General features: G+C 38.3%; 1 protein-coding gene across 1 annotated transcript; it reads left to right on the forward strand.

Moving 5' to 3' along the window:
• Positions 1–1,999: 1,999 nt before the first annotated feature.
• On the forward strand, positions 2,000–26,825 carry adcyap1r1b (adenylate cyclase activating polypeptide 1b (pituitary) receptor type I). Its single transcript, XM_079627991.1, has 14 exons — positions 2,000–2,272; positions 8,252–8,434; positions 17,276–17,369; positions 21,110–21,220; positions 21,843–21,943; positions 22,111–22,208; positions 23,013–23,145; positions 24,137–24,290; positions 24,385–24,445; positions 24,552–24,621; positions 24,743–24,834; positions 24,937–25,066; positions 25,416–25,457; positions 26,500–26,825. The coding sequence occupies exons 2-14, from the start codon at positions 8,375–8,377 to the stop codon at positions 26,686–26,688; spliced, it is 1,335 nt and encodes a 444-aa protein (XP_079484117.1). The 5' UTR covers positions 2,000–2,272; positions 8,252–8,374; the 3' UTR covers positions 26,689–26,825.
• The last annotated feature ends 551 nt before the right edge of the window (positions 26,826–27,376 follow it).

A 27,376-nucleotide genomic window follows, 5' to 3' on the forward strand; every position in this document is an offset into this window, starting at 1 on the left:
ATATTTTATGTCAGGCCTGATCACATTACATCAGGGGAAAGACTAAATAAATGCTAAAAGAATGGTTATTGGTTACACTAATAAAAATAACTAAAATGGTTAGATCAGATAAAGTTGCTCCTTAAGAATGAACAATTCCAGGTTATCACTTTTTACAGGTTATTACTCTTTACAGTGACTTGTGTTATGTGTTGAGGGGAGAAAATATGATACTGGTGCTAATTCTGGCAAAAACTATTTTAGATGAGGGCACTTAATGAGTCATGCTGGCTAATGGCTAATGTTGATCAACTAAGATTAACAATATAAGCTGTTAGAGGGTGACAGAAAATGTTGCACTCTCCAAACTGAGCGGCTGTCACTCTAAGAGGCAGAGACAGCTTCCCAGGAATTGGCGGCTGCGTTGTTGGTTCTGTTCAGACATTCACCCTCTCAGAGCAGACTGGGCATCCCTATGTCACTCTGAGAGGCAGAAGAGAATAGCTTCATCTGCACTGAAGAGTCCATTTCTTTTTTGCTATGTGCCATGACTTCACTTGTGTCTCATATTTGTACTAAAGCAACTGCAGGAGATTGACTCATCAGTTGGCTGCCAGTGTCTGTGTAGGAGGACAAGACAGAAGGGGACACTCATGAAAAATAGAGATGGATACATAGGCTAGAGAATGGTGTCAAATCCAAGTGCAAAGAGCTTTACCAGTGTTTTTTTTTTTTTTTGTCTTTCCACTGTAATTTTTGTCCTACATTTTTTGTACCTTCTCTTTCCTTCTTATTAAAGTATATCTGATTATTTAAATATAGACTTCCAGGTGCTGATTGCACTCTAAAAATCTTACATGAACTTACATGAAACTCCACAATAACCTAAAAGAAGTTTATTTGTAACCTTGATTTTCTTTTATAATAGAAAAGGTGCTAAAGTTACAAACTACAATCTGTTTGAATATTTTTGGTAACTTTGAATTTACTAGGCCTAAATAATTTTGAGTTGAAGACGTTTGGTCTTTACATTATTTTAAATACGTGATTATAAAACGTGTGTGTGTGTGTGTGTGTGTGTGTGTGTGTGTGTGTGTGTGTGTGTGTGTGTGTGTGTGTGTGTGTGTGTGTGTGTGTGTGTGTGTGTGTGTGTGTAGTGTTACTGTAGCTGCATCTTGTTTGCGCTGAATCCGGAAGTCTTGGACAGTAACTTGCAACATACTGTACTTTTGTTGAAATGTTGGGAATTTTATTAACCACTGGTTCCTCCAACGCTGTGGGTGACGTAACATGATCGATTAAATGTTTCACCGGCCGCTGTCCAGGGTCCTGAGGTGTTTTCTGGAGGAGTTGCACCCACTGCAGCGCAGCTGTCTCCGGATATGGGTCAAGCATGAGCTGAATAGTGAAATCCTCCGTGTGTAGCCTACAGAACAACGGTTAATGCGGTATTGTTATTTTTAAACAAAATACTAAATCACAACATTTTTTAAATACTCCACACTAAACCTTTGGTGATGTAGGCTGTTTGTAATTGTAAGAGGTTTACTTTTAATAAACTTATAAATAATTACAGAACGTTAGGTCAGCACCGCCCGATGCAAAAGAAAGCGTTCCACCGCGAATCCCGCGATGGTTGCTATGGTTACCTCCTCACGCGAACGTGTTCAAGTCTTCGAACTGTTCTCATCTTCTGACTTGAACTATATAGCCTACTGAACTATTGAACTATATAACCTGCCTGGCTAAGCCTGTGCGTGTAAACGTCGACTACGTGGACAGTCTTAAAACACGAGAGAGAGAGAGAGAGAGAGAGAGAGAGAGAGAGAGAGAGAGAGAGAGAGAGAGAGAGAGAGAGAGAGTTAGTTGGGGTGTTTGAGGGGTTCATCAAAATGCGCAGCGCATATCAGGGATCATTGTGAGTCTGCGCGGATTACCGCCCGGCAGTGTTACAACACAATACAGCGAGTTATCCAGACAACATCCCTTAGCCTACTTTAAACCTTGACTTTTCTATGTAGGCCTATATGCTTTCTTTTTCATTCGTTGCATAATTTGGCTAGACGTCTGTAAAAGAGGCAACTTTTCCCTCGTTTATGCTAAAGAGAGAGAGAGAGAGCGAGAAAGAGAGAGAGAGATACTACTTGTCCGCAGAAGTTTTTCGGGGCGTCTGGGAATGTGTGTGCACCAACGCGCGCCGCAGCAGTTACAACGCCTGTAACTGACAGCGCGAGACACTCTGCATTCTGCATCGCGTTACGTCCTTTTGCTAGACCTACTGCCTACTGGAACGGTAAGATTCATGATTCATTGTATAGCCTGCTATCCATTCCTGCAGTCTCCGTATAGTAAATTTTCTATTGAAATGCATTCCATTCCTTTTCTGGTTGTCTGGCTAATGAAATGGAATGGCTACACGGATCAATAGCTCTCGAATGGAAGAATTATGGAAGAAATACAGCCATTTCATATGTCAGTTTTTATATTATGCATTTTACTATGGAATTTGTGGTCGAAATGCTATTTAATTGGGTTGGTTGGAGAGTGGTTTGAAGACGGTCTGTGGTTTACTGTATATTTCAAGTAGCCAGCTGGGAGTTCTGCGTTTTGCACGAATTGTTTATAGGAATATTTACCGTTTTAGTGCAATGCAAGCGTTGAAAGCACAACAAGAAAAAGAAAAATCAGCTTCCAACATAGCACCGTTTAGGACACATCACTGTCATGAGCTGCAGCTGCATGTTGTTATTTAAGCACGTTAGTAGGCTAATAGTAAGAGAGCCTGTATATCACAACTTAAAGCGTCATTATAAGCAATACAGTTAAACACAGAATTCGTCCACCGTATTGTGATGATTTCTTTTTCACGTAATTGTTAGTCAATGCATTCCAAGACTTTGATTACATTCATTCTACATGAATTTTAAATGTTGAAGCCTTACTTTACCCATGCCACACCCAAACTACAGTGTGATGATTATGCCATCCAATTTATAGCGTAATATATAGGCATAGTTTATGTGCATCTCATAGCCTAATGCAGATATTGCAGAAATTGGTAGTACATGCCCACAACACTTGAAATATTAAATTGCATTAATGTGTTGAATTTATGTATTTTGCCTTTATAATTATGCATTACTCGCTGCAAACCCAGCCAAAAAAAACACAGTATTTTTGCATTTTTCCAGTAAAATATCTAAACATAGCTATTTAAAACATTAAGATGTGTCTTGTGTTTATTGTTCTTACTCCATTGCTTATTCCCTGTTTTACAATTATATTTAGGCTAAATATATTTTCCCTAAATCCTCTTCCACATTATTATTATTATTATATTATTACTACTATTATATACTTTCTCTTTTTGTGTCAGAATTAATTTTCCATTGTGTGTAAAGTCACCTTTTACACATGGACAACTTTTTAAAATAAAGTTTTTAGCTGTCTTTTAAGTCCTTATCACAGTTAAAATAATGTTATCATTATGTGTTGATCGGAATTTTTAATTAGCTCATCATAAACAAACCTTTAATTGGCTGGAGTGAATAGGAGATTAGTCTCTAGAGCCTCTATAACTGTTACATCGGGATTAATTTCCAGTCTTGTTTGTCTTGGATGTCTTCTGAAGCAGAAGTTAATACGTTGCATACATGTGCAAAAGAACTGTTACAATTTTACACTCGGTGTAGTTCTGTGTGCCTCTGCTAGTGCACCATTCAAAATTACACCACATGTGGTGTTCAGTTACAACCACTCACTTCTAATGATATGAGAATTGAAGATGAACATGTTTATATGTGTTTGATATTGAGAATTCAGTTCAACACGTCCCAAAAAGAGGCAGGATCTTAGCACAGCAGGGCTTTCTGAGCTACAGTCAATGTGACATTTAAGACAAATTGAAATTGTAATCGATTATGGCATCACTTTTACACTACATAAAAGATTGGTCTATATTTTCTGCATATATACTCCTCAATAAAAAAGGCCTATTACTTTATGAAACACTGCATGCATTAGTTATCTTTTTAATCAGTGCTTCTTTGTGCATGTTCATCATAAAAATTTGCTCAAAAAAGTAGTACATTCTGAACAAACATATGTAAATATGAAAATACATACGTGGGTGAGGTCAGGTCAGACACCAGTATGATTAGTCTCTGCTGATTTGCTATTAGTGTGTATTGTAGTGTGTGCATCTCATATACAGCCACACACTATCAGAACTGAGCATAAATGCACTTACACACACACACACACACACACACACACACACACACACACACACACACACACACACACACACACACACACACACACACACACACACATTTAGTTCACTCTTTTGACAGGCCAGCTTTGTTGACCTCACTTTTTTTTGTGTGTTCAGCATTTTTTGACATTGGACATAAATTCTACATTCCCATTTTGCCAGCCTGTTGTCAGCATGCAGCTGACACTTGTTTAAATGATTTGTGCACATACACACTTACACTACAGTGCTGCTTTGATAATAACAAATCACTCCGTTACCTGGGGGCTCATGGCACATAATTGAAGTCACCCCATGCAATCCCTTCTGATTAGTTCTGAGAAAAAAGGATAAAGGAAGAAAGAGAAACTCAAAATTCCCTAATTCCTGGTTTACGCCATGCATTCGCTCAATGATTTAAAGAAAGAAATATGCTAATGGTTCATTTTCAAACAACAATTGACAATCTAAATATAGCTGCGCAGACTTTAGTGTCTTAGTTCCCGATTGGTCAGCCTAATGTGGCATTAACACACTCTAATAAGATTTATGAGGAATATTCAGTGCAGAAACGAGGCCAGAGATCCATCTTATGCATGTGCGACACATTTAATCCATGGATGAAAATGAATAAATCCACTGCATATCCCCTTTCTTTCATATTCTTTCTTTCATATTCATTCTTTCTTTCATATTCTTTCTTTCATATTCTTTCTTTCATATTTTTTTCTTTCATATTCTTTCTTTCATATTCTTTCTTTCTTTCTTTCTTTCTTTCTTTCTTTCTTTCTTTCTTTCTTTCTTTCTTTCTTTCTTTCTTTCTTTCTTTCTTTCTTTCTTTCTTTCTTTCTTTCGACACACTAAATCTTTACCTTGTAAACAGAATGACCTGTCTGGACATATTGTGAGTGGTATAGCGTGACAAATTATTTTAGCTTCCAATGACCAAAAGTGGAGCAAGGCAGATCTAATACAGCTATACAGTAATATTGTAACATTGTAACATTGTGGTGTCTTTGCGCTGTGGGTGCGTTTGATAGATATTATTGTGGGGAGTAAAAACCATGGTTGTCAGCTGGTCAGACTGACATGCCTTATTACCCCTGCAAAGTCATTTGGAGTCTGGTAGCCGGACTACTGGCCGCAGGTGCTTGGGGAGAGCTGGATGACTTGTTTTTGTTTACACCGGCATGATATTTAGTACAAATAATTGTGTACTCATTGTGTTTATAGATAAAACTTTCTATTCATTGAAAAATCCTGAAATAAACGCATCATAGTTTCTTCGTAAATACTAAGTACGTTGAAAAGTAGTTTTTTTTCCCAACATTGATAATAATAAGAAATTATTCTTGAGCAACAAATCAGCATATTATAATGATTTTTTGAAGGATCAAGTGACACTAAAGACTGGATTAACGATGCTGAGAACAAATAACGTTCAAGTAGAAAACAGTTCTTTTAAATTGAAATATTATTTCACAATATTACTGTTTTACTGCAGTGGTGAGCATAAGATACCAATTTCAATAAAGAAATAAATATAACCAACCCCATTTTTTTTGGCATGATATTGTATTCAATATTGTATTCGATATATTCAAAATAATTTCAAAGCAGAATGTGTACCAAATCAGATTGACAATGTCAAGATTATTAACATATATACAAAACCAATTGTCTTTACTTCTGCAATGGTATGTGAATATAAATCACATTTTGGCCCAGAACTGAGTGAAATTGCATTGGATGTCATAGACCTGAAAGCCAGGGGGAAAAAAGCTTGAGGCATGGCACTAAATCTGTCACAAACTCTAGGCTATGAAGTGCCACCTGTCCCTGAAGTATGTCCTTCAGCTAGCCAAGCTGTCAGTAACAGTGTTTGACCTCTAAACAGCAACACAATATTTTGTTAAAAATAATAATAATTGCAATGCAACTGAATATGTATGTAGAGATAGATAGATAGATAGATAGATAGATAGATAGATAGATAGATAGATAGATAGATAGATAGATAGATAGATAGATAGATAGATAGATAGATAGATAGATAGATAGATAGATAGATAGATAGATAGATAGATAGATAGAGAGATGATAGATAGATAGATAGATAGATAGATAGATAGATAGATAGATAGATAGATAGATAGATGATAGATAGATAGATAGATAGATAGATAGATAGATAGATAGATAGATAGATAGATAGATAGATAGATAGATAGATAGATAGATAGATAGATAGATAGATAGATAGAGATGAACCTCCCATATGTTGTCTTGTCAGTTAAATTAATTGTATCTAATTGTGAAGGCATGCCCTTTTGTGGAGAAGAATTGCTGTGGTAAATGTGCCCTCGGGAGTGTGCAAAGGGATAGAGTTTAGACATGCAGCCTTTCTGTGGCCTCTGATAGCTTGAACACACATTCTGGAATGTTGACACTCACACACATGTGCAAATACTGCCATACTATCACCTACTGAATCCCGTAGTCACACTTCAAAGGCAGTGGAAACACAAGCACGGACATACACTTGCACACACACACATTCCTAGATGACATTTATTGTAAAAAGACATGTTTTACCCCACCTATATTTCTTTGGATGTTTTGACGTTACGTTGGATTTTTGTAATGACTTTACTGAATGAATGGGGTAAAACCCAAGTTTTTCTTTTTTTCGAGCCTAAGTTGTTCTGTTATCGAAAACGTACTATAAATGTCACTTTTTTGTGCATGCATGCATGTTTGTTTTTGCAAACCTCCTAGTCTAGAATGTCTCAGTGTGATCTTGAGGCATCGCTGGGGGAGTTCTCAGCCAGTCAGCTTCATTATACCCACTAATTACAGCAAGAGCAGTTTCCAGAGCAGCTGTTCCTCCCTATCTCCCTTCAGCCCTCCATTCAGCTATGTATCCATCCATCACACTTATGCTCTCTTTATACTGCATCTTCCATTCTCCCATCTGAGTGTACCGATGTCTCTCCTACAGCTCCTTCCTCACCCTATACCTTCATGAGTTTGGTGCTGTGCTGAACAGAATTGAATCAGCAATTACCCCTAAGCAATACCGTGTAGTTGTCTGAGTTGCGTCATAAGGCTGTACTTTATGATACAGGCCTTTTGGATAAACAACTTAACAACAATCACATCCCATCTTTTCCGCTCCACAGTTCACATATATACTGTATGCGGTCAGTGTAGTTGGTTGCAAGTATGGTGTAATATATATCTAAAGACTAGTTGTTGAAACCAACCCAATCTGAGAAAACATAACTATTTCACAAGGTGGGGATTTAGTGTGAATTTATATTCATATCTAAACATATAAAAAGTAAGCACGTAGGTCCAACCCGTTCCTAAACCTCAGTGGGGCGTAAGATGGTACGGAAAGGTATGAATGAAGATTTGCACATGAGGTACTTCACTAATACTTTTGTCTCCTTTGTAATTTGGTTATTATTTGCAAAACTGTTAATTGTGAAGGAAATTATGCAACTGAAGGACAGTTTTATTTTTTTGTAAATTGATATTAACTGAAATAGAGAAATTCTGTAGAATTGGTTTACTTGATGTTTGGATTATAATATATTTTTTAAATGTATTACTTTTATGATGGATTATCTTGACCTTTTGAAAGTTTGTGTCTTAAAATACAGGTAGTGTAAAACAAAAGCCTATATATAAATGGCATTTGAAGATAAATGAGACTAAATGGCATGGAAAAAAGCTTCTTAGACTATTTTAATTTCCTTCAAATTGAAATCTGTTCAAATGAAAAACATAAAAATTTCCATTGTTGCAGAAACACCCAAAGCTGCTCTTACTTTTTAGCTTGATAGCATTTCTTCACCGTGTCTTGGTTAGCAGAGTCTGAACTCACTTTCACTAGTGAGGAAAAGTGAGGTCCCCGTAAGGTTACAGAGCTCTTGATGTTTGACATTTTGTCAGTTTGAATGAATGCCTCAACTGGATTAAGCAAAAACTAAATTCTCACTTTTTTTTCAGATCTGATGATGATTTGAAGAACTGCAGCAGTTTTCCAGTGAACCTGTTTACCATCCAGCGCTTAGTTGTCCCCCTCTGCTGCTGCTGATCGGCGGATATAATAGCATCAGTGCTTCAGACAAAATGGCTTCCACAGTGAGAAAATGTCAGCACCTGTTTTTAGCACTCATCCTTATCCCTTTGGTAAGCTATGTGCATATTTTATTATATATATATATATATAAACAAGGCAGATTCATTAAATTAATAGATCTGAATTGCATGAAAGCAAACACGACGGAATTGAAAAGCACAAAACATTCCTAATTGTAAAATAAAGACTGACTAGCCTAAGAGATATACAAGGCTTCAGAGAAGAAATATTCTGAAGAGCAGAATAGAGACTGTGTGGGAGAAGGAGGAAGAGAGAGACTGAGCGTGAGAGAAATTTATAGCAGGGTGGGGTCTGGGGGGAGAAAAGGAGACCCCTGCACATCCTTTTTCATCCTCTTTCTCTTGTTATTACTTTCTGTAAATAATCCACATGCAATCTGTCAAATAGCTGCCTTTATTGTTTCCTGGATGACTGCTCGTTTCATACACATGGTATCCTCTTGTAACTGAGGGGAGAAGTGCCATCTTGGTTTACATGAAGAACCATTCTCTCTTTGGTCTACTGTCTGTGCCTCCAGCTGAGGAGAAACAAACGTCCAAGGGCAATTTACGTCACACGCACACTGGCACTTAGATGCTTCCTGGCATCCAATGATCATTGGCACCAGACAGGCCAAATGTAAACTGTCCAAGAGCCAAAACAGTTATGGTACAGTGAGTACTTCAAGCAACAAAGGCCATGCTGTTTTATTTCACTGTATGTTAACACTGCAAACTGGCAGTGGCATTGCAATGGAACATTTGCAAAAGGTTACACTCCTGTTCTGTCTCAGTTAGCAGTTTTAAAAATGACCATTACAGGATAACACTTTTTACTTCTGTTGACAAAAACTGCTTTCAAATATCTGCCAGTGACTTTTTATGAAAGAAAGTCAAAATCATGCAAAAATAAAGGCAAAATTAACCTTCAGTTTCATTAAGAAACGTGTAAAGACAAATATAAAATGCTATAAACGACAATTGAGCAAAGGTGGAGCGCAATACCATATACAACACATTAAAATTACTACAAATAAAAGAAAATGCACAATAGGGTATCCAAGTCATTAATATGAATATGATTTTGCCTATATATAGCTAAATCTAAGCCATTACATATTCATATATAAAGTATTTATTATTTTATAATAGAAAGTAATTTATAACTGGTATATGCCTAACTACGAATTAATAACACTTACCCCCATACATATAATTTGTTATCCCACAAAATTCTAAAATACAGATTTAGATGGTTTAGTTTTGATTTTGATTCCCTTGTTTGTGTTACAGTAATACTCATGGTAATCTAAGCTTAAAAGAAAAGAGTTTCCCTACAGACTGAACTAAACCCACAATACAGTCCTTCCAATTCCAGTTAATCTGGGGATTACTGAAGTGATACAATGTATGGGATTATTGTTATAGGAGAAAAACAAATAAAACTTGCATTGAGTGTCTCCTCTTTTCTCCTATTTCCCTATTTTCAGCATAAAACAACATGTGCTGTTTCATTAAAGCTGAAGTATGTGTGTTAAAACACCTCCTGTCAACCCGTAATATGCAGAAACAACTATAAATAAAACTATAAACTATAGAAAATATTTAATTTATTTATTGCTATGTGACTGTCATGAACTGCTCCAAGACAGGAAGGTGGAGAATCCAAATGCAGTTTATTTAAGGGGTAGTCCAAATAACAGGCAAGATGTCAAACACAGGTAGGCAGTCCAAACAAAGAAACAAACAAAACAGGCAGGGGTCAGAGGCAAAAGAGTAATCCACGGAACAGGCAAGAAATCCAAAAAACCAAGAGACATGAAAACCAGGAGAAACGCTCGGAAATGCAGTGTGACAACATACAAAACTTCGCAGTGAGTGATGGGGTGAACCAGGCTTATATGGGGTGAACTAAACAAGAAGATGAGATACAGGTGAATGTGATAATGAGTGCTGATGAGTCCAGGCAGAGAATGATGGGAGATGTAGTCTGTGAGTGAACATGAAAGTCCGGTGTGGAGTGCCCTCTGGTGGCTCTCAAGGGCACTCCAGCTGGTGACCGTTACATAGCCCCCCCTTTAAGGAGCGGCTTCCAGACGCTCTAAAATTGATCAGGAGGGAGGTGGAGCGGAGGCGGACCCGGGGGCGGGATGGAGGGCCAGGCCCGTGGAGCGGAATAGGGCCTGGAGACTGCGGCAAGACAGGCGGAGCAGACGACCAGGGCGGACCAGGCTGTGCAGGCGACCAGGGCGGACCAGGCTGTGCAGGCGACCAGGGCGGACCAGGCTGTGCAGGCGACCAGGGCGGACCAGGCTGTGCAGGCGACCAGGGCGGATCAGGCTGTGCAGGCGACCAGGGCGGATCAGGCTGTGCAGGCGACCAGGGCGGATCAGGCTGTGCAGGCGACCAGGGCGGATCAGGCTGTGCAGGCGACCAGGGCGGATCAGGCTGTGCAGGCGACCAGGGCGGATCAGGCTGTGCAGGCGACCAGGGCGGATCAGGCTGTGCAGGCGACCAGGGCGGATCAGGCTGTGCAGGCGACCAGGGCGGAGAAGACCCTTCGGGCGGCCAGGGCGGAAAAGACCCTTCGGGCGGCCAGGGCGGAGAAGACCCTTCGGGCGGCCAGGGCGGAGAAGACCCTTCGGGCGGCCACGGCGGAGATGATCGCTTGTCCGAAGACACAGGCGTGGAGTCGGCCATCTTGTCCGAAGACACAGGCGTGGAGTCGGCCATCTTGTTCGAAGACACAGGCGTGGAGTCGGCCATCTTGTCCGAAGACACAGGCGTGGAGTCGGCCATCTTGTCCGAAGACACAGGCGTGGAGTCGGCCATCTTGTCCGAAGACACAGGCGTGGAGTCGGCCATCTTGTCCGAAGACACAGGCGTAAGGGCAGTCTTGGTGGGACGAGACTCTTGAACGGCCTCTGGCTGGGCAGACGTGACGTGAAGCTCTGGCTCTGGCTGGGCAGACGTGACGTGAAGCTCTGGCTCTGGCTGGGCAGACGTGACGTGAAGCTCTGGCTCTGGCTGGGCAGACGTGACGTGAAGCTCTGGCTCTGGCTCTGGCTGGGCAGACGTGACGTGAAGCTCTGGCTCTGGCTGGGCAGACGTGACGTGAAGCTCTGGCTCTGGCTGGGCAGACGTGACGTGAAGCTCTGGCTCTGGCTGGGCAGACGTGACGTGAAGCTCTGGCTCTGGCTGGGCAGGACTGACGTGAACAGTCTCTGGATCGGCAGAAGTGACGTGAACAGTCTCTGGATCGGCAGAAGTGACGTGAACAGTCTCTGGATCGGCAGAAGTGACGTGAACAGTCTCTGGATCGGCAGAAGTGACGTGAACAGTCTCTGGATCGGCAGAAGTGACGTGAACAGTCTCTGGATCGGCAGAAGTGACGTGAACAGTCTCTGGATCGGCAGAAGTGACGTGAACAGTCTCTGGATCGGCAGAAGTGACGTGAACAGTCTCTGGATCGGCAGAAGTGACGTGAACAGTCTCTGGATCGGCAGAAGTGACGTGAACAGTCTCTGGATCGGCAGAAGTGACGTGAACAGTCTCTGGATCGGCAGAAGTGACGTGAACAGTCTCTGGATCGGCAGAAGTGACGTGAACAGTCTCTGGATCGGCAGAAGTGACGTGAAGCTCAGCAGTGGCCATGACAGGATGAGGCTCCAGCATGAATGTGCTTGCGAGCGGTGTGAGCACTGGAGTTGCCAAAATTAGAGTGGGCACAGATGGAAAACGCTGGCCAAGCTCCGTGGCCACTGGATCTTGGAGTGTGATGCCTCTCACCAAAAAACGTTTAGGGAACATGCCCTTCTTAACCTCCCCAACAGTGAAGGAGGAACCACACAAAAGCAGGGCGTAATCCAAAAAGTCACTGAACGACCTTCGAGGTGCATCATTAATTAACTTTCCCTTGAGCGGATGGTTAAGCCCATAACAGAAAAAGTCTATGAGAGCACAATCTGGCAGTTTAGAAGCATTAGCAATGTCCAGAAAAATAGGAATGTGCTCTTCAAGGGTGCGGTTACCTTGGCGCATGCAGACTAGCTCAACTGCTGGATCCATATTTGGCGAAGTTTTCTGTCATGAACTGCTCCAAGACAGGAAGGTGGAGAATCCAAATGCAGTTTATTTAAGGGGTAGTCCAAATAACAGGCAAGATGTCAAACACAGGTAGGCAGTCCAAACAAAGAAACAAACAAAACAGGCAGGGGTCAGAGGCAAAAGAGTAATCCACGGAACAGGCAAGAAATCCAAAAAACCAAGAGACATGAAAACCAGGAGAAACGCTCGGAAATGCAGTGTGACAACATACAAAACTTCGCAGTGAGTGATGGGGTGAACCAGGCTTATATGGGGTGAACTAAACAAGAAGATGAGATACAGGTGAATGTGATAATGAGTGCTGATGAGTCCAGGCAGAGAATGATGGGAGATGTAGTCTGTGAGTGAACATGAAAGTCCGGTGTGGAGTGCCCTCTGGTGGCTCTCAAGGGCACTCCAGCTGGTGACCGTTACAGTGACACTCCCAGGCAGTGATAGCTATACTGAAGAACACACAACAGAACAATAAATTTCAGACCTTCCAAGTCACTGCCAAACCAAAAACACATTGCAGCTCCATAAATGAATGTGCTCATCATTTTAGTGAAGGATAGAGGGGACAAAAAGGGAAAGAAAAAATATAGATTGACAGCAAAAAGAGCAGGAGGAAAAAAAGAAACATACTGGGAATAAACTAGTTCTAAGGATTTGCTTTTTTTGTGTGTGTGTGATTTTTTTTATGTTGCTGTCATGATGTAGGAGTGAATTACGTAGTCTCTTTATGATGGAAATCAGCTCTGTGTTGCAGCCAGGGTGAGAACTTACACAGTCCTCATGAATATTAATGCAGGTGCTCAAGTTTATTAAATTTTGCTCATGTTTTCAAGGCAACACACAAGGAGCATGGTGCTCTGAGACCAGTTATCCCACTAACTACAATCTCAGGGGTTTAAATCAGCAGTAATATGGAGGGTTTCAAAAGTGATTAGTTCCGTTTCGAGGGAACTCGCGCTGCGTCGATGACGCTTTGGGAACGTCCCTGAGTGATTGCGTCTGAAGCACTTGTGTCAGCCAGTCCAATGGTGAGAGTGAGCGTTACGGACGGGTGACGTCACGACCAGGAAAGGATAAGCACATCCGGTCTGACCGGCGTTCGCTTCTGTGCCTTAGCAAGCGCTCTGTGTTCATAATGTATGTCTTTTTTATTGTTGTCTGTCACTATATCAGTCACAAGCATAGATATTATGGCGAACAAACAAACGTTAGATCGTGTGTTCCTCCCTGCTCTTGTTTCTTTACGAGAAACGATTCTTTCTTTAAGATTTCTTTCTCGTTTCTTCACACACGATTTATGTGTTGTTGTTTTTGGAACGGAGCATGATCTGTCAGCGCTCGAGGACTATGAGCATTGCGAGTTACTATCGCATTGCACGCTCCGTTTCCGCCTGTCACTTTCTGAGGAGGGTGTTCAAGCTCGCGTTCAAGCCGGCCCGTTGTTGCCGAGGCAGCACTGAAGCTGGTATTGTGGGGATCGCAAATGGATCTCGCGGAGGGGTTAGAGACCGGCTCCGCCTTCTCTCTACCTTCACCCGGAGGATCCAGCGCCGCGGCTTCTTCTGCCCTCGTAGCCCGGTGGAAATCCATTATACACTAACTAAAGTTAGAAAAGTGAAATCATAATCAACCACCCCTTTTAATTGTTGCGACGATCTACAGCCAATGAGAGAGAAAGGCATGGGTTGAGGTCACCAGAAGAAAAACAGCAGCAGCAACATGCCAAACCACAACACGAGCAGGCAACTACTTTTCAGCTACTCATTATAAACATACTCACCTCAAACTTTCTCTGTAGCACAGACAATCCCTGCTGCCTGCGTCTGCCGATCCATTCTTTCACCTATATATATATTTTTTTTTTGTTTAGTTTTTTCCCCCGCATTTTTAAGAACAGGTCATCGCGCAAACAGCTTGCAGCGCTTATGTCTTCCCGATGTCCATTTTCAAATAAATAACTTCTGTTTCGCGTTCCACTTCTCGCTTGTGTTTTCGTGACAAAATGTGGTTTTGGGACCGGATAGAGTCGTAGAGTGACAGAGTTATTGTCAGCTCGTGTAGTGTGTTGACCCCCTGTTGCGGTTCATTTACGTAGTGGCATGTAGTGTGACTTCAAGGACTCCAGATTACAGACAGCCAGTCATGTAGTCTGAACAGAACAGCGATCTGCCAATGTTTAAAGTCGTGGAGTCTGAACTAGTCATAACTAGAGTCCCCACCTCTGATTTTTGCTTAAATGTCCCCTTCAATGTTATCTCAAATTTCAGTAACACTTTAGTTTAGGGTCCAGTTCTCACTATTAACTAGTTGCTTATTAGCGTGCATAGGATATTAACTGTTTATTAGTACTTATAAAGCACATATTATTGCCTAATTCTGCATGACCATATTCTACATCACTTAACCCTACCCAATACCTAAACTTAACTACTGCCTTACTAACTATTAATAAGCAGTAATTAGGAGGCAAATTCTTGAGCCAAAAGTCATAGTTAATAGTTAGTTAATAGTGAGAATTGGACCCTAAACTACAGCGTGACCCAAAGTTTGCTTAAAGGGTTGTCAAACAATACCTCTAATACATAAACAATTCTAAACACATAGGCCTTAACTACGAGTGTAAACACACAAGTGTAACCCTAGTTGACAACAACAAACAACACTGCACACATATCCATCAGCAAAGTTTGGATACATGTGTGCGTAAGATGCATGCACTCTAACTGACAGTATAGTCAAAATGTATTTGTATATTATGTTGCAAATGTTCAGCTGGATGGAGAACACTACCTCCTGTGAGAAGAAAACTATGTAGCATACTGTGGAACAATACTCAATTTTGTTTTCCTACAAAGATATAAAATGAATGGCCTGGTATATACATGATGCAGGAAGGAGACATTTCTTAAAGCTTACAATGAGTGGGAGGGATACGAAGGAACACACGTTTGGATTGGTTCAGAATTTAATTCGACCATGGGCTAAAGATGTTTCATGTCTTGTGTGCTGTGTGTGGGTGTGTGTACTATTGTCTCTATTTGAAAACTGTTTAACTTTAAGATAAGCAATATTCAAGAACTGCTATGAGTGGGAAGCAGGTTATGTATATATACATAGTATTGTTTTTAATAATATTCACTTATATACTTAATACTTACATTCAAAGCTTTGCAATTAATGTATTTTTTTTCCCTCTGAGCTCTTCTAAAAGATCTAAAACATGTTTATAATGAATGATGTCTCATAAATGCATTTAACTCCTAGAGTAGAATGATGTTTATTGTCTGGAATTTTGAAGGCATGTTTAAACGTATGCTAATTTAGAATGGAATCATTTTATTGAATTTTATTAATTGTTCCTTGAAAGTCTCATTGTGTTTGGCTGCTGTTGGGCAGCTGTCATTGTTTATTTAGTAACCTTGTACGCTGTCAGTTCTGATGTATCACAGGATACAAGAACTCCTGGCAGATGAAATGTTGCTCTGTGGAAAAATTCAGAAAAAAAAAAGATTTTAAAAAAGTTTTAGATTATTGCTATTATGCTTTTCTTTTACACTGGTCAGACATTGTGAGATAAATAACAAATTAATTTATTAAAATGACTAATTAATTATTATTTTATTTAAATAAATAATAAAGTCTTTTTTGTCCAGATAATATTTTAAAGACATTTATATTTGCATGTTCCTATTTTCTTTTATTGTAATATTTGTGCCACTGTGCAAAAAATAATAATAAATACAAATAAACAATGCCATATCTGTGATTGTGTTATAAAATCTCACCGTTTTTAAGTGTTACAAGTTTCTAAGTCACAACTCTCTCATGACATAATAGAGGTGTAATGTTGTCGAAATGCCTCGGCTGTCAAGTCTAATTTAGAGCTCATCAAACTACAATCCAACACTGTCAGAATCCTTAAGCATTTATTAAGTTCATTTGACAAGGGAAAGTGAGCAATTGCCAGGCAAAATTATAATTTAAATGTGCATTTAACAATTTTTAAATAACATAATAAATGGGACTGTTTAGGAGATCATCTTCCTTGCTACAAAATGTAGATTGTGACCCTGGATCACAAAACCAGTCACAAGTTGACTCGCACGGTTATATTTGTGGTAATAGCCATGGGTCAAAATTATCGATTTTTCTTTTAGGCCAAAAATCATTACGATATTAAGTAAAGATCATGTTCCATGAAGATATTTAGTAAATTTTCTACCGTAAATATATAATGCAGCACAATCGTGAACATAAATGGACAACTTTAAAGGAGATTTTCTCAATGTTTCGATTTTTTTGCTCCCTCAGATTCCAAATAGTTGTATCTCATATCCTACCAAACCATACAACATCAATGAAATTTGTTCAGCTTTCATGTTATGTATAAATCTCAAAAAAAAAAAAAATTGACCCATGTGACTGGTTTTGTGTTCCAGGGTCACATTTATGCTCTCGAAGAGCCTAAACAAGCAGCAGAATACAGTTGTCAGTCCTGTGAGTGCCAACCTTTATGTTCTCACACAATTCAGTTATTTATGAGAGTGACAACCCCATTCTATAAGCAAACTAATCCATTTTTCAAACTCACAAATCACAACAGTATTTCTCGGCAGTCCCCATGCGAGAACGGAACCATACTGTAAAACTACATCTGAAATTGCATACTCTCCGAGTAGGGACTTTTTTTTTAAATAAGTGCTTATGGGACCATTAAAAAGTACGCACTGAACAGCTACTGTGTCTTACATTTTACTTACTCACATTTCTTGTGTTTGAAACATCTTTCAGATCTACTGCATGCATCCAGACTGTGTCATTCAGTTAGAGAAAGAGAAGTGCATGGAAAGGATGGCCATGGATCCCAGCAGTGAACCTGAATTAGGTAAGTGTACAGTCTGTGTATGTGCTTTTGCTTAGCAATAGTTCAGGCTAGAAACAAATGTGTCTCAGGAACTCACCCAGTCACCAACAATCCTCACCATGATCGAAAAACAAACAAATATGTGAGTCCGTGTGTGCCTTGGTTATGTGGAGGTGGTGCTATCATTTGTCAGACTGTGTGTGTATTCGATCCACACATTTTTCAATTTAAGAGCCACACATAATGTTGCATGTTTCTGTTATGTGCAGTGCAAAGCTATTAGCGTTTAGCTGTAAATGGAAGCAATAGATATACCCGAAACTGCTCTAAATATACTTGCAGTTATTCACAGCTATAACAAGAAACGCTTTAAATAAGTTTTAAAACGAGTTTCAGTTTAGATGAGGTATTTCACAAGTGATCTGAAATAAATGGGTGACAGAATTAAACCTAATGCTGTCAGACTATAAGCTGAAGAATTGAAGACACTGTGACGGTCGTTTCGCGGGAAATGGGGGGAAGATCATAAGCTCAGAGCTCTTCCAGAACTGATTCTGACTCCCCTCCGGTGCTGTCTGCATGTGGCATTGATCATAATCCTTTGGGCAGTCACAATCACAGACAGTAATGAGATACTGACATTTTGATTTGACAAGGAGCTGTCCTTAGGGAATGGACTCATGTGTTAATACGTAACTAGAGCTGCCCGCCTTTTTAGGCTATAAGCTGAACGGAGTGCTGAGACGTAGAGCAAATAAATACAGAAAGCACACAATGCACGAGACTATTTGCAACTGTCAGTGGATTGTATGGGCTACAAGCTTATTTACATCGCTTCCTCTTTATCCCATTATTTTGCCTTAACTTACTTTACCTATTTTAAGCTGCTTAAAATGCGCACTGATTGGACCTTTGAATCATATATTTCATAGCCAAAAATTCACCTACAATGTGGAATGCCTGCGATGTGTTGCGTTTCTGGAAGATTCTGGAGACAAACAGCCCTGTCTTTTATCTAATCATGCATCTGTGTCTAATTTACACAAGTAATTAAGGCTGCCCTCAGGAGAGGAATCATGATTTGTCATTTTGTGTGAGCGTTGCAATGTTTTCATGGAATAAATTGTCCTCCTTGCATCCCCCAAAGAATTGAACTTTCCTCGTTTAAGTTATCATGGATATAATGTTTCATTTCTCAAACTATAATAATAATAATATATATGTTTGTTGGATAATATCCCAGCAGTAGCTATCTTACAGCAAACTCTTCACTTTTCATACTGTCTTTGGACTGTGCTATTATGCTTATGGCCAACTAAACAACACGACATTTGAATATATAATGTTGGGCCGTTTTTCATCGATTTCTTTCATTCAGCCATTTTATATGGGCTTTATCCAGTTTCTAAAGCTTGCTCAAGTACAAGCTCCTCATTTGGGTCTGTGTTTGGCACTGCTACAAAGAAAATGAGATTGATACTGTATAAATACCTAACGTGACACACAATAAAGAGTGTTTGACAGTTATCGGTCTTTAATGGCTTCTCGGTGCCAGCTCTTGAGTGATACACGTCAATTTGCTTTAAGCAATCAGATGATAGTGCTGGGGGTCCATCAATTATTTGTCTCAAACAATTTTCAAAAAATATAATTACGCATTAAACCCAATCTTATTTTTAATTAGTTAATAGTTAACTTCAATAGCTAAACTAATTATTTTAATGGCTCTGCAATGTAAATTTTATGACAATAGCTAAACTAATTATTTCAATGGCTCTGCAATGTAAATTTATGATAAAGTATAGACATACAATATGAAAGGCGGCACATGTTATGCATCTGGATAATTACAGTGCAACCCAGCTGTATATAATATCTCACAGGGTTTGATCTTTCTATCCATTCAGTGATTCTCAACCATAGGGCCGAGACCCACTGGTAATCAGCATGGTAAATGTGGTCGCAAGATAGCTTAAAATTATTTAAAATTAGACTAAACATGCTAAAAAGGATGTCATATTTCTCATTTTAATTCATTCCCTCAACAACTTGTAATTTCTAGACCTGGAAAATATTCATATAAAAAATAAAATGTTAAAAAGTCAAGGACATTTTTATAATGAATATTATTTTTCAAGTTATGTTAAGTTATGTTCTGAATATTATCAGGTAGAAATTGGAAAAGTAAAAAAAAAAAAAAACTATAATCACAAATTACTAGAAAAGTCATGTAAATTCATTGGTAATAAACCTCCGGAATTAAGAATGTTTTCAATACTTAATATAAGTATTATAAATATAATATATAACTTTTATATGCATATTTAAATATTGTAAATAAAAAGTTGAGTAAGTTTATTCAGTAGAAATATCAGAAATATATTCAAATATCATCTTTTACAATGAAGGCCCTCGGAGTCAGGAAGGTTGAGATCCGCTGCAACTAAAGGTCATATGCTTGAAAAAGATCGAAGACCCGTGTTTTAAATGAAAGGAACGCTAAAGGCTTTGGAATAGAAAATTCCATCCTTGACATTCTAGAATTTTCCTTTTATGGAACTACCAAAAAAAAAAGAAGAAGAAATAAACTCAACTGATTCTGCAAGTATTGCCGGGCACCTTTGTTGCAGACTGTTATAATTCATGAAACTAAATGTTTGAGTGCTTGGCTTGAGAAACACTTGCTTGGCCTTTTGTTATTATAAATGTTTGACATTTACGCAGACCACCAAGAAGCAAATGTCAAGCTCACGTTGTTTAAATTTATGCATGTAATTTAGTGTAAACACTTGGTCAGTTTATTAGGCTGCAGTGAAGGCTGTTGTGTGTAAGCTTTACTAATAAGAATGTACGGATGCAAATGGAATGGAAACAGAACATTTCCAATACTGTAAATAACTGTAAAGTGACTAGATTTTAATTAAGTCTATGCAAGAATGTCTGGGTAATATTTTGAAAGCACTGTGAAAACATTCTAATATTTGCAGCAGAGGAAAAACACAGCTGGCAGATGCTGTCCTGTCCGTGCAAATCAAGATCAGCAGCGCGCGCACACACACACACACACACACACACACACACACACACACACACTACTATTAATCCTTGGTGGAGACGATAAGATGCTTTAGCATCACATGGTTAGTTCAAAACTCCTTTTTCCCCCTCAGTCAAGAGGGATTTATTTAAAAAAATATGAATAGATAAAGGGATAAATAAATAAGATATTCTGCGTGCTCATATACACAAACACACAATAAAAAACGCATCACAGAGCGATGTTGATACCTTTACCTGTGTAAAGAAAGAGAGAAAAAAGAAAAATAACAAAGATCAAACATGGCGAAGTTTCTGATTATTCGAACATTTAATTTGAAAAAAAATATTTATATTAATTTAAGTATCGAAAAACAACTCTATTTTGTACGGTATTTACTGAATTTGAGCATTTTCTTCAATATAATAGACCTTAAATACACCATATTTTTATTGCATGCATGCTAAAATGCTGTGGCATTGTTTTGATTGAATTCCTACAATCTATTTCCTTACTGGAGCAGATGGAAGTCTATTTTTGTTGCTTGTCATTTGCGCTGATTTTCTTAAGAATGGCTGTCAAGTAGCACGCCTAAATATATCTTAAACTAGGCTGTTCTATTCTCAGGTCCCGTAAATACCCCAATAAAAACTGGTTCAGAAGCAGAGTTACCAGAGATTTCAACTAGTTATGATACTCCATGTCTTCTTTTTTAATCCTCTAGGCTGCCGATGGATGTGGGACAACCTTACTTGCTGGCAGCCAGCAACAATTGGACAAGTGGTCTGGATGCCCTGTCCTGAGCTATTTGAGGTCATGAATGAAGAAAATGATGGTGAGCATGAATGAAACCTCAAATTCTGGGGCTTACTAAAAAGAGGTGTGCTTTTAAGTAATATATACTTAAAAAGACTTATATACATAAAGACTGGGAAATAAAATAGAGGGAAAGGGAATCAGCCCTTAGAGAGCCGGATTATCATAAAGACGGGGGTTGGCCTCTTTTGACTTAGTTAGGAACCACCCAAAAAACACACTGGTAACTAATGCTCTACAAACCGCTCAGAATACTTTAGCAACCACATAGTCACACTTTGGAAATATTTTTATAAAAAATATTTAAATTGAGATTAACGGTATGAATTCGCTTACTCAAATATTTAAGTACAAAATAAAATTCTGCCAGTTCTGTTAAACTTTTAATTTCTTAACTTAAAATTTGTATGTAACTGATTACTTCTATTATTTATTTATTTTTACTTATTTGGTTTTACACTGCAGGCAACATTACTAATTTGGGTTTAAGTTTTTCATCTATATTTATTTGAGCGTCGATTAATGAAAACAATTTTTAATAATTTTAGTTAACCATAACAACACTGCTTGTTTATGTTTAGTTGATTTATTATTTGGTCTCATTTTCTCAAAGAAATTTATTTTTTTTGCACCTTTTGTAGAGTTTGGAAAAGTGAGTCGTAACTGCACGGAGTACGGCTGGTCGGAGATGCTCCCTCACTACGTTGATGTTTGCCCTTTTAATGAAAATGGAACAGCTCCAGTAAGCACCCTTCATGTTTCCTGCTTTATACTTCTTCTTTATCCCCTCAGAAATCTCTAAAGAATTATTTCTGTGTTTAGTGTAAAGTGTATTCATTAGAGCTGGGCTTTATTATTTACTGTATCAGGTTTGAATTACCTGACAGTATTTCTACTCTTTGTTTGCAGGACATGTACTATGTGTCTGTAAAAGCTCTGTACACTGTGGGCTACAGCACTTCGCTGGTGTCTCTCACCACGGCTATGGTCATTCTCTGCAGGTTCAGGTGAGAGGTCAGAAAGAGGTCATGAGCTTTTGTTCTATTCTCAATCTCAGAAGAAACATGTCTTAGTGACGTGCTTTGAAAAACACCTGCAACTCGGTAATAGAGTGGTTTCACTAACAGGCATTTTGATACACAATTATAAATAAAAAAAAATTGGCCATAATGATTTAATAAACTAAGCCCCTGAAATTAGAATCTAATTAGTATGCAGATTTTTTTTGAGTATTTCAATGTATGTCATGGTACGATATTGAGATGCACTTAATATACATTCAAAAGTTTGAAGTCAGTTTTTTGTTTGTTTAAAAAAATCATATTTAGCTAATTAAATGTATAGTCTTCTATTTCAAATACATTCTGTTCTTTTAACTTTCTTTATATCAAAGAATCCTGAAAAAATAATTATCTTTTTTTTTTTTACAAAAAGATATTAAGCAGTAGGCTATATCTGTTTTCAAAATGGACAATAATAATAATAAAATGTTTCTTGAGCACCAAATGAGCATATTAGAATGATTTCTGAAGGATTATATTATTGAAGACTGGAGCATGCTGACAATTCAGCTTTGCCATCAAATGAATAAATGATACATTTTAAAATGTATTTAAATAGCATACAAGTTATGCAAAATTGTAGACTTAGTACATTTTTTAACAGCCATAAAAACAGACATGGTGAGCACAAGTTCTTTCAAAAACATTAAAAAACCTTGCCAATCCCAAACTTTTGAATGGCAGTGTACATGAAGGATGGGTTTTATTAAATTTGAATGTAATATTTCTTTATTTCGATTTTACCCACAGGAAGCTACATTGCACCAGGAATTTCATTCATATGAACTTGTTTGTGTCCTTCATCCTGAGGGCCGTCTCAGTCTTCATTAAAGACGGCATTTTATATGCAGAGGAGGACAGCAGCCATTGCTTTACACACACCGTGAGTCTCAGTCTCTCTCCCCTTTACATCGCACACAAATACCCAATCAGTCATGGTGATGGGCCCATTAACATCCCGGGTTGCCCATGTCATTTCTTTGTGGAAGGAATTAGTCTCAGAATGACACGTTTGTGTTGCTGTTATGTGCTTTAATTTGCTTCAGATAATGAGGTCTCTGTAGTCACCCCAAAGTTGCTTTTTGCATGGCCAACTATAGCTAAATGTGCTTTGAATGCTTCCCAAGGAAACTTTCCCTGTGCAACTCTTCTGATTTTAAAGGGATAGTTTACTCGAAAATTAACATTTATTTACTCACCCCAATTCTTTAACTCTTTCCCCCACAAAATCTTTACCATTTTCACAAAAAATACTTAGCTGTGTATTCTGCCCCCAGATGAATATCTGATAGCTATGCAATATATCAAAAGAAAGAACAAAGATCTGCTTATATATTATAGTCTAGCTTCCTGAATTGATCAACACTTGAATGAGAAAGACATTTCTCATATTCATGAAAAAATCGTTTTTGTCAAAGACTAGCTACATCCAGATCGGATTAAGAACGATGATCAAAACACAGCTGGAGTATATCGAGTCCATACCTACTGCTTGCACAGTCCTATCTCGTCCTGGGTCGATATTTCATTCACTTTCATTCATTAATTAGACAGTTTTGATTGATATGCTGTTAGGTGATTGAGTTATTTTTCATATGCATATGATTACACATGATATCGCTCGTTTCTGCATCTTCTTCGCACTTCGCATGTGTTTTTGTTTTTTTATCAGGAAATTCAGTACTCATTCAGAACAGAAGTGTAATAGCGCCCCCTGCCGTATAACGCTGAAAACATGGAAAGCGCGGGGGAGCGTTTTCTCACAAATGACGGAAATGTTTCCGTCAATGGCGTGGTGGAACTACAGTGAGAATACCGGTATGTAAAATTAATTTTGATGATGCGCTATTCACCCCAAGTTTTTCTTTCTGCAGGTGGAGTGTAAGGCGGTGATGGTATTTTTTCATTATTGTGTTTTGTCAAACTACTTCTGGCTGTTCATCGAGGGATTGTATCTCTTTACTCTGCTCGTTGAGACATTCTTTCCAGAGAAAAGATACTTCTACTGGTACACCATTATTGGATGGGGTACGACCCAAAATTACACCTTTTAACACATACGTACAAGTGTTTGTAAGTGAAATTAGCCTAAGTTTTTTTTCGTTTGCCCATGTTTTCTCAGGTACTCCAACAATATGTGTGGCTGTCTGGGCTGTCTTAAGAGCTCATTTTGATAACATTGGGTAAGATGAATGATTTATTTATCATATATATATTAATGTTATTTAATAAATAAATAAATGGGGTAAAAACTGATCAAATTGGCTAAATATCTAACTTTGCCTGCAGTTGCTGGGATATTAATGACAATGCTGCCATCTGGTGGGTGATCAAGGGTCCTGTTCTTGCCTCCATCATGGTACGGCTAGTGAATATTCCCTCTCAAGAGACTTTAATATTAAGCTACTGTATTAGTGTATTGATTCAGCAGGACATAACTAAATATACACCATATCTCTTGTCTTTTTTTTTACCCTCAGATCAACTTTATACTCTTTATTGGCATCATTATAATCCTGGTGCAGAAGCTGCAGTCTCCAGATATTGGAGGGAATGAGTCCAGCATTTATCTGTTAGTAATATACATACTGATTTTATATATTTACATTCTTAAGTTTAGCACCATTCTATTGAGTTGTGGAGTCACATGATTGGTGTGTTGTGTGATTGACAGGCGTCTGGCCCGCTCCACTCTTCTCCTCATTCCTCTATTTGGAATCCACTATACCATATTTGCGCTCACACCAGAAGATGTCAGCAAGAGAGAAAGACTCGTGTTTGAACTTGGTCTTGGTTCTTTTCAGGTATACCCCCCCCCCCCCCCCCCCCCTTTTTTTGCTCTCTCAGATATGAAATTTCAAATACTTGCACTGACCGACAATTCATTTCATGTATATTCTGTACGCTGTAGTATATGGTCTGTTGGTTAACATTAAGTATGAACTGAAAAAAGTATAAAATTTTCCACTTTATTTTATCTGAAAATATATTATTAGCTTAAACAAGATTATAATAATTGCAACTTTTGCGCAACTAAACTTCAAAGAATTTTATTGGTTTAAGTTGCTTTTTTATTCTACGTTATTTTTTCTGGTAATTCAACGGCCCATGGTCAATTATTCCTTACTTAAGCTAAACAACTTTTCTTTTCAGGGCTTTGTTGTAGCTGTTCTTTACTGCTTTCTCAATGGAGAGGTAAGTCCTTTACAAATGCTACTGAAAAACAAAATAATGTCTGTGATTTGAAAGAAGTCTTGTTATTGTCACACTAACTGATACTGTTGGCAGCATGTCCTTTCTGATTTAGCATGGGGGGAAATTCCAGTTAACACAATTACTAATGGATTCCTATTGAAAAAAAAAAAAAAAAAAAATCCAAATAGATTAGAAAACACTCCAAAATGTTCTAAGTATTGTAAGTGAGAAATAGATTACAAAAATAAGTACAATATTGTCCTCTCTGTTGTAAGCTTATTCGGATAAAAGCATCTGTGAAATGCATAAATGTATATTTTAATTGCATACTCTAAAACATGGGTTGTTTCAACCCATGTTTTTAAATGTTTTAAATTTAAATTTTAAACGCAATGGTTGGATTTGTCCATATTTGATCCAAACATCGGTTGACAACTCAGCATTTTTAGAGTGAATTAAAATATTTTATTTACAGCTGGGCAGCGATTAATCACATCCAAAATAAAAGTTTGTGTTCACATAATATATGTGTGTACCATGTATAATGATTTTGTATATATAAATACACACATATGCATGTAGTCTATATATTTAAGACATATTTGCATGTATATACTGCATATATATATTTATACATCATTTATATATAAATATAAATAACAAATTTTTCTGAAATATATACATGCATGTGTGTGGATTTATATATACAAAATAATTATACACAGTACACACACATATATTATGTAAACACAAACTTTTATTTTGGATGCGATTAATCACAATTTTATTATAAAATGATTATTTTTGAATTTTTTTAATCAGATATGTTGTAAATTTTAATAAAGATTCTGTTTGCATAAAGAAATGTCTCTGGAGGCCCTTTCACATTGCAGTGCTCATTATACCAGCCTTTACGTGTAAATTATTAACCAGATGATTTAAAATTCAGGCTTGTCCATGACCAGCATGGAAAGAGATCTGCAGATGTCCTCCTGTAGGATCCAGTCAGTTTGATATAACCCAGTGAAGTTTCCCCCCAAAGGTGCAGTCAGAAATCAAGCGAAAATGGCGCAGCTGGACGGTGAACCGGTATTTCGCCGTGGACATGAAGCACAGGCATCCGTCCCTGGCCAGCAGTGGTGTGAATGGAGGCACGCAGCTCTCAATCCTCAGCAAGAGCAGCTCGCAGATACGCATGTCCAGCCTGCAGGCGGAAACACCAGCCACATGAGCGCTCAGAGGAACAGACTGAAGACCAAACTCCTCAAAACTACGGCTCTCAATAATCCGTCAACATCCAAGTCCTGTTTCATCTTCTTTAAAGTCTGTGTTGTGTCGGTTGAAGCTGTAATATCTGTCAACCGTCCATAGATGACAGGCTTTTGCTATCTAGCCAATGATCTATTGTGAGCCAAGCAAACATGGACACGTGGACGTATTGGATTTGATCTGAACTGAAAGGAATTGCAGGCCAAGAGGAGGTAAAGAATCCATAGCAAGTGTTTCCATCCAGCAAGCTGAAGGTCTTGAACAAGGTGGATATATTTGTACATATCAACATTACAAGAGTCTCTCATGCTTTCTTTTCTCTGTCTGTGAAGATTCGTGACAGTTTGAGACTCTCAATATTTCATCGTCAAAATATGAAGCACTTGAACAGGATGACGACAGTTTCCGGCGTCATCGGGATGCGCAAGATGAAAAAGTCATTTTTGAAGGGGAAGAAACCACATATTTCCCACGGGAGCTTAATCAGTAAATGATTACCAGTTCCTAAATTTAATTTAAAATGTAAATATTTTCATAAGTTGTAATTGTAGAATGAAGGACTGCAGGAAAATCAAGTTTAAAGACAAACAATGACACACATTATTTGGTTGACATGCATTGTGGACGCACACTTCTTGGGCAGTGTTGAT

Source organism: Phoxinus phoxinus (genome assembly GCF_949152265.1).
Source record: "Phoxinus phoxinus genome assembly, chromosome: 11".
Taxonomy (NCBI): Eukaryota; Metazoa; Chordata; class Actinopteri; order Cypriniformes; family Leuciscidae; genus Phoxinus; species Phoxinus phoxinus.